The sequence below is a fragment of the Nerophis ophidion genome, linkage group LG02, assembly GCF_033978795.1.
Source record: "Nerophis ophidion isolate RoL-2023_Sa linkage group LG02, RoL_Noph_v1.0, whole genome shotgun sequence".
In the NCBI taxonomy this organism is placed as follows: Eukaryota; Metazoa; Chordata; class Actinopteri; order Syngnathiformes; family Syngnathidae; genus Nerophis; species Nerophis ophidion.
The window spans coordinates 66,033,183-66,041,806 of NC_084612.1; the positions used below are offsets into that span (position 1 = coordinate 66,033,183).

General features: G+C 41.0%; 1 protein-coding gene across 1 annotated transcript; it reads left to right on the top strand.

Moving 5' to 3' along the window:
- The first annotated feature begins 797 nt into the window (after positions 1-797).
- tmem51b (transmembrane protein 51b) lies at positions 798-6,403 on the top strand. The gene is made up of 2 exons (XM_061888916.1): positions 798-1,236; positions 5,286-6,403. The coding sequence occupies exons 1-2, from the start codon at positions 809-811 to the stop codon at positions 5,737-5,739; spliced, it is 882 nt and encodes a 293-aa protein (XP_061744900.1). The 5' UTR covers positions 798-808; the 3' UTR covers positions 5,740-6,403.
- Positions 6,404-8,624: the final 2,221 nt, after the last annotated feature.

Sequence of the window (8,624 nt, forward strand, 5' to 3'; positions counted from 1 at the left end):
TAGTGATTGATTGCATATTGGCCCAGGCCTGGTATACACGGTGCAAGTAAGTGTGAAGATAGCCTAAAAAAAACTTTTTGTTTCTTAATTGATATTTCAAAATCAAAATGAGAATTTCGATTAAAATGTTTTGGGTTTTTATTTTTCTCCGGCACCCTTACTAATAACTACGTATTTTCTTTAAATATATCAAATGTGGTATTTTTTTTATCCCTTATACAAAGTTGAAAAATATACCGTATTTTTCGGAGTATAAGTCGCACCTGCCGAAAATGCATAATAAAGAAGGAAAAAACATATAAGTCGCACTGGAGTATAAGTCGTATTTTGGGGGGAAATTTATTTGATAAAACCCAACACCAAGAATAGACATTTGAAAGGCAATTTAAAAGGCAAGAATTGCTATTTTGACACCGAGTGGGCATATTTAGAACAGCTGGTTCTTAGGTTGATTGGCAACACTAAATGGTCCCTAGTGTGTGAATGTGAGTGTGAATGTTGTCTGTTCATCTGTGTTGGCCCTGCGATGAGGTAGCGCCTTGTCCAGGGTGTACTCCGCCTTCCACCCGATTGTAGCTGAGATAGGCACCAGCGCCCCCCGCGACTCCAAAGGGAATAAGCGGTAGAAAATGGATGGATGGATGGATGTTTCTTTCATTCCAAAATTTCAGCTCATTTTCATAAAACCTGTTCGCGGGCTGTATGTTTGACTCCCTTGATTGAAATGCGAACAAGGTGTGTGTTATTGGTACAGTTTGACTTGTGTTGACACATCTATCATTGTCTTTGTGCAGAGTGTCCTGCAGGGATGTGTTCCAGTCGGGGTATTTGCGGCAGCGACGAGCGTCCTCGCAACAGATCCACCAGCTCAGAGAGCAGTGGTTCGGGGGCTCACTATGCCCTCTGCGCCCTGGGAGTGGGCCTCATTGCCCTTGGCGTGGTCATGATTGTGTGGACGGTGATACCCATCGACGGCGAGTCGTCCGGCGGCTCCACCAACTCGTCCGGCAACTCCACGACAGATGCCGTCGACAATAGCGATGAAGACGAAGAGGGAGCGATCTCCAAGTCTTCGTCGGTCGCCATGGTGCTGGTTGGCGTGGGCCTCCTCATTCTGCTTTTGTCCATTTTCCTCGGCATTAGAAGCAAGCGGAGAGCTCGTCAGAGCACAGGCCAGCCGGCGGCAGCAGGAACATCTGCTTTCCTGGAACATGTGGGGGACGAGCAGGCAGAGCCGTAAGTCTGATTTGTTTTTCATATTATCAATTTCCTGGATTTATTGAGTTAGAAATCAACAAAACTATTGCCAAGCTCAATGGGACCTTTTTTTTTTAATTGTTTCCGACGACTTTTATCCACATGGATTTGTAAAATAAACCATGGGATCTAATAGTTCTGGACTTTATTAAAAGTTCTGTTTGCAGCCTTTATGCAGCTGCTTAGAGCAGTGGTTCTCAACCATTTTTCAGTGATGTACCATTTATGTACATTTTTTTACCGTATTTTTCGGATTATAAGTCGCTCCGGAGTATACATCGCACCGGCCGAAAATGCATAATAAAGAAGGAAAAAAACATATATACTAGGGGTGTAGCGGTACGTGTATTTGTATTGAACCGTTTCGGTACGGGGGTTCCGGTTCGGTGCGGAGCAGTACCGAACAAGTTCCACATGAACATATGAAGTAGCCGCCTATGCTAAAGTCTTAAAGGGGAACATTATCACCAGACCTATGTAAGCGTCAATATATACCTTGATGGTGCAGAAAAAAAGACCATATATTTTTTTAACCGATTTCCGAACTCTAAATGGGTGAATTTTGGCGAATTAAACGCCTTTCTGTTTATCGCGCTGGAGGCGATGACGTCAGAATGTGACGTCGCCGAGGTAACACACCCGCCATTTTTATTTCCTACACATTACAAACACCGGGTCTCAGCTCTGTTATTTTCCGCTTTTTTGACTATTTTTTTGGAACCTTGGAGACATCATGCCTCGTCGGTGTGTTGTCGGAGGGTGTAACAACACTAACAGGGAGGGATTCAAGTTGCACCACTGGCCCGAAGATGCGAAAGTGTCTGCCGCCAGACCCTAATTGAATGTGCGGGAGTGTCTCCACATTTTACCGGCGGTGCTAAAGCAGACATTGCACAAAGATGTATGGATAACCTGCAGATGCATTTGCAACGATAGTCAACGAAATCACAAAGGTGAGTTTTGTTGATGTTGACTGCCAGCTAATCGATGCTAACATGCTACGCTAATCGATGCTAACATGCTATTTACTGTCGGTGCTAAAGCAGACATGGTACAGAGATGAATGGATAACCTGCAGATGCATTTGCAACTATATTACGTTTCCTTCCACCCACATTTAATGCGAAAAAACACTTACCAATCGACGGATTTAAGTTGCTCCAGTGTCAAAAGATGCGAAAGTCCTGATCGTTTGGTCCGCACATTTTAACGGCGATGCTAACGCAGCTATTCGGCCATGCCATGGCTATGAATAGCGTCAATAGCTATTCGCTCAATAGCTTCAGTTTCTTCTTCAATACTTTCATACTCCAACCATCTGTTTCAATACATGCGTAATCTGTTGAATCGCTTAAGTCGCTGAAATCCGAGTTTGAATCCGAGCTAATGTCACTATATCTTGCTGTGGTATTCCCATTGTTTGTTTACATTGGCAGCACAGTGTGACGTCACAGGGAAATGGATAGTGGTTTCGAAGATAGCGAAAATAAGGCACTTTAAAACTTTATTTAGGGATATTCCGAGACCGGTAAAAATGTTTAAAAAATACAACAAGCCACTGGGAACTGATTTTTATTGTTTTTAACCCTTTTGAAATTGTGATAATGTTCCCCTTTAATAAGGTGCTCCGCTCCGTTCTGTCTCTGTGTCTGTACACAGCATCCTGCATTGTCCCGCCCACACAACCATCTTATTGGTTACATACAAAGCCAATCAGCAATGCGTATTCAGAGCGCATGTCGTCAGAGCATTAGTGTCTATGTCGAGCAGATAGGTCTTTAGCAGGGGAGCAACGCACTCTCCCCAAATTATATTCCAAGTCAACTACTTTCTAAACATCACTATGAGCCCGTTGACCTTCTAGAAACAAACTGCCGCTCAGCTCAATCGCAGTCCTGGCTTTAGGTGAAGGCTAGTTAGCTTTTTGCGTAACGTTAACTCATTTTGCTGTGTGCGCGTGTGTGTGTGTGTTACGGACAGTGTTGATTGAGGTGTTGAAGCAGCAAAAAAGGATATTAAATGAAGAGTTTCTGTCTCTGATAGTGTATAAAATAATGTAAGTGCATCATAAAGCCTACATAAACTCCATGGTGGTCAGGGATGAATTTTCAGCTATAGTTACATGAATCATTAGTAATGTAACAGCCTAGTTTTGAATGGCAGGGTCCATGCTATCACATGTTGATAAAAATATAACATTTACATAATAATAGTCAACTACAGGCTTCCCCATTGCTGTAGTAAATTAAGGATGATGAGTTGACTTGAAACTGTTTAATGTTGCCCTTTTTATATGTAGAAGAAAAGTTGTGTCATTTTATTTAATCAAAGCAACAACTTGAAGCAGTTTAATGTGGATTAACGTGGGCAGAATTATTAGTGTTCCCAATGTTAAAACGATCAAGCCATTGTTTACAAATATGGTAAATAAATAACCAAAAAATGTATATTTTGTTGTTTTCTTACTGTACCGAAAATGAACCGAACCGTGGCCTCTGAACCGAGGTACGTACCGAACTGAAATTTTTGTGTACCGTTACACCCCTAAAATATACTGTATGTCGCACTGGAGTATAAGTCGCATTTTTGGGGGAAATTTATTTGATAAAATCCAACTCCAAGAATAGACATTTGACAGGCAATTTAAAATAAAGAATAGTGAACAACAGGCTGAATAAGTGTACGTTATATGACTCATAAAAAAAACAACGGAGAAGGTGCCTGGTATGTTAACGTAACATATTATGGTAAGAGTCATTCAAATAACTATTAACATATAGAACATGCTATCTGTCACTCCTAATCGATAAATCCGATTAAATTTTCTTCCTCGATGTCTCTTCTAAACAACTCTGCCAACTTCAAAGGTATGCGCCGCTTCCTCTTGTCGTTTTCTGCTGCATATTTCACTACGTCCAGCTTGTAATCTGCAGTACATGATCTTCTTTTTGGTGCCATTTTTGTTCAGCCCTTCTCAGTTTTTATAAGTTACCGCCAACGATGAAATTATCCATCTTAACCAGCTACACCAGTAGCATATAGCAGTGGTCCCCAACCACCGGGCCACAGAATAATTTTTTATTCATTTTTATATATATATATTTTTTTTTTTTTTTTTTTTTTATTTATTTTTTTTATTTTTATTAAATCAACATTAAAAACACAATATACACTTACAATTAGTGCATCAACCACAAAAACCTCCCTTTTTCATGACAAAAACGCCCCATTTTCATGACAAAGAAAAATAAATAAAAAATAAAGACCCCCCCCCTGGGCCGCGGGACAAATTATTAAGCGTTGACCGGTCCGCGGATACAAAAAGGTTGGGGACCACTGGCATATAGCATATAGCAGTTAGCATTCCATGACTCTCCCCCGCCGAATTGTTATTGGCTGACATGTGTGTGACGATTGATGACATTTTCTTCGTCTCTTCCGCGAATGAGATAAATAATATTTGATATTTTACGGTAATGTTAATAATTTCACACATAAGTCGCTCCGGAGTATATCTCGCACCAAACTATGCAAAAAACTGTGACTTATAGTCCGAAAAAAATGGTAATTCAAGTACCTCCTAATCAGAGCAAAGCATTTTTGGTTGAAAAAAAGAGATAAAGAAGAAAATACAGCACTATGTCATCAGTTTCTGATTTATTAAATTGTATAACTTGCGTGCCCAACCGAAACCCCCGTACCGAAACGGTTCGATACAAATACACGTACTGTTACACCCCTACTAAATACAGTTCGTCGCTACATCTGTAAGTGCAAGTTAAAGCTCTACTATGCAAAGCGAAAGCCATTTATCAACAACATCCAGAAACAATTATTTGGGAATGTCCCGCAGGCCAGATTGAAAAGTTTAACGGTTTTACTTTGCCCATGTCTGCCCTAATCCAAAAATGAAATAATAATTTCAAAACCTAATCCTACAATAAAGCACTAATTTCTAACCCTAACACTAATCTGAAGCCCGACCAGGCCTGCAATGAAACTCTAAGGTTTTGTCACGTTCTTCCCAGAGCACCAGATCCAGCTTCTTTCAACGTTCCGACCTATGACGAGGTGGTCGGCAGCAATGACTACCCCGTCCGCCAGAGCAACCTTCGCCAAAGCAACACCCACCTGCCCTCCTACGAGGACATCATAGCAGCCGTGGAGAACGAGGGGGCGGAGCCCAACAACCGCACCGCAGAGGACACGCCTCTGAACGAGTCCGCACCCCCAGAAGCACAAACGGCCGGCGTCGCGGAGCCCCAGGCCGACGCATCGGCGCGTCAGCCCAGTCTGCCGACGCGCACCACCAGCCGGGCCAGCCGCTTACTTCGCCCCCTGCGGGTGAGGAGGATTAAGTCGGACAAACTCCACCTGAAGGACTTCCGCATCCAAATCCGCAGCCCTACGCACAACCCAGTGACCATTGAGCCCATCACGCCGCCGCCGCAGTACGAAAATGAGGCGCCCAAATTAGGTTAGTACCCGCCCTCCTCCTCCAGAAGCAGTTATCTCTGGACGGACTCGTGTCGGAAGCCAATTTTAAAAGGTCGCTGCAAAGCAGATGTGACCATTGGCACATTAGTTGTGTTGCCATGTGTCACCAATCCAAGCAGCCTCCCCCATTTAAAAAAAACTAACAATTTCATTTACTTGAAGATGTAAATGAGTCGTGTGCGGTTATTGGAGGGCAAAAAGGGAAATAATTTTCGTGCCGGCAAACCTCTCAGTGAAGACGATGCAATGAGGTGTCGTCTGTGTGTTTTGGAATCAGCTTTTAAACGGTTTCGTGTGTCCTAAAGTCATAAGGTCGTCTTGTCGGTGCGGGATGAAAAAGGAGTTAGATATCACATGTAGGGTAAAGGTTGGATCATTTTTAAAGCATCTTGTATTGATTATTAAGAATGAATACTTTTCCTTCTATTTGATTGTTTTATGTTTATGTTGTGCAACACCCAAAAAGACCTTGGCCCCACATGTCACGTCGCAATAGTCAGCTGCATGTTCTCAACCACTGTGATGCATTTGTCTCATCGTTTTAAGATAATAAATCCTGCAAGTTTGACATGGATGTATTAATGCTCAGGAATTTATGTATATTTTATGGTCTGATAATAAAATCTACAGTATCTGTAGTTTTATTTTATATTGCACTCTTGTTTAAAATGCATGGGAGACGTTGGTTAGGATGTGGCGCCATCTAGTGGTGACTTTCAGCATAAGCCCAGACTTATTTTTCTATTATTAGTGCTGCTTTTTCAATTTTAGAGTCAATTGAAGTCCTTCCATCCATTTTTCTACCGCTTATTCCCTTAGGGGTCGCAGGGGGCGCTGGAGCCTACTTCAGCTACAATCGGGCGGAAGGCGGTGTACACCCTGGACAAGTCGCCACCTCATCACAGGGCCTAACAGATTTAATTTAATGTGTTTCCAGGTCTATAAAATTTAGGTTTTTACATCAAGGTTAGTGTTTTAAAATTTACTAAGTGACTTTGTTTCAAATTTGGGTTACACTTTACTTGGAGGGAACATATTTTCAGATGAGGTTCTCAATTATTATTTTTTTTAATCAGGGTTTAAGTTAACTATTAGGGTTCTTAAATTGGGCTTTTCTAATTACGATTTTTTTTTTTTTACATTTAGATTTAGGGTTTACACTGGGTTTAGGGTTCAAGTACACCCTAGCGCTGGTATCAAGTTTTTTTAAGGTCAAAATTTGGTTTACATTCTGTTTAAGTGTCAAAAGGGGTGAGGGTGTCAATTAGGGTTTGAGTTTAAAATTCGGATTTACAGGTTTAAACTTAGTTTAGAGTTGAATTAAGTTAGGGTTTTTTTAATTACGCTTTTCAATTAGGGTTGAAAATCTTACTGCTGGTATGAAACCCTCGTCGAGGTTTCAAATTGAGATTTTTAAAATCCGGGTTACGGTTCAAAATTCGGGTTTACACTAGGATTTGGTTTCAAAATGAATTAAAGTTTTAGTTTAGAATTCAGATTCAATGGTTTACACTTGGTTTAGTGTTAAATTAGGTTTGGGTTTTAAAATAAGGCTTTTCAATTTGGGTTCAAAATAATCCTACCACTGGTATGAAACCCTAGTCAAGGTTTCATATTGAGATTTTTTTAAATCCTGGTTTAAGGTCAAAATTAGGGTTTACACTACATTTTGGTTTCAAATGAGGTTTTTCTAAATATAGATTAAAACTAGAATTTCCCACTTATACGTCAGGTTGTATTTTTTCTTCACTTCTGTGTGTGACTTGAGCATTCAGGAGTAAGACTATCCAGGACTAGCTGCGGTGCGCTTAACCCACCACCAGGTAGCATCTGTGAGCCGATAATACTGCATCATGTCTTTCTCTTTCTGACATGGAGAATGATTTACTGCCAGGTGGGCTGGACTGGTAAAATCACAGCACGATAACTTAAAAATAAAGACAACTTCAGATTGTTTTCTTTGTTTCAAAATAGAACAAGCACATTCTAAAAATGTACAAATCATAATGTTGTTTTTTAATATATGTTGTGGTTAATAGTATATATATTTTATTTATTTATTTATTTATTACGTGTAAATGGAATAAAACAAACAACATGTTTACTTGACCCTCTTCCTGGGAAACTGATCAAGGAGCTCTTTGTATTATTAGGTCCATCAGTGCTAAATATTATAAACTTATCACTTTCCTCGGGCACTGTTCCCCTAGCATTCAAAAAAGCGGTTATTCATCCTCTTCTTAAAAGACCTAACCTTGATCCTAACCTCATGGTAAACTACCGACCGGTGTCTCACCTTCCCTTTATTTCAAAAATCCTCGAAAAAATTATTTCGGAGCAGTTAAATGAACACTTAGCGTCTAACAATCTATGTGAAACCTTTCAATCCGGTTTCAGGGCAAATCACTCCACGGAGACAGCCCTCGCCAAAATGACTAATGATCTATTGCTAACGATGGATTCTGATGCGTCATCTATGTTGCTGCTCCCCGATCTTAGCGCAGCTTTCGATACCGTCGATGATAATATTTTATTAGAACGTATCAAAACGAATTGGTATGTCAGACTTAGCCCTGTCTTGGTTTAACTCTTATCTTACTGATAGGAAGCAGTGTGCCGCCCATAACAATGTGACCTCGGACTACGTTAAGGTAACGTGTGGAGTTCCCCAGGGTTCGGTCCTTTGGCCCTGCACTCTTCAGCATCTACATGCTGCCGCTAGGTGACATCATACGCAAATACGGTGTTAGCTTTCACTGTTATGCTGATGACACCTAACTCTACATGCCCCTGAAGCTGACCAACACGCCGGATTGTAGTCAGCTGGAGGCGTGTCTTAATGAAATTAAACAATGGATGTCCGCTAACTT

What these genes read in the sequence shown, in the direction of transcription:
- tmem51b (XM_061888916.1), top strand. Translation starts at nt 809, where the DNA reads ATGTGTTCCAGTCGGGGTATTTGCGGCAGCGACGAGCGTCCTCGCAAC. An exon ending in GGGGACGAGCAGGCAGAGCC is followed by an intron (nt 1,237 to 5,285) that starts GTAAGTCTGATT and finishes CGTTCTTCCCAG; the next exon opens with AGCACCAGATCCAGCTTCTT.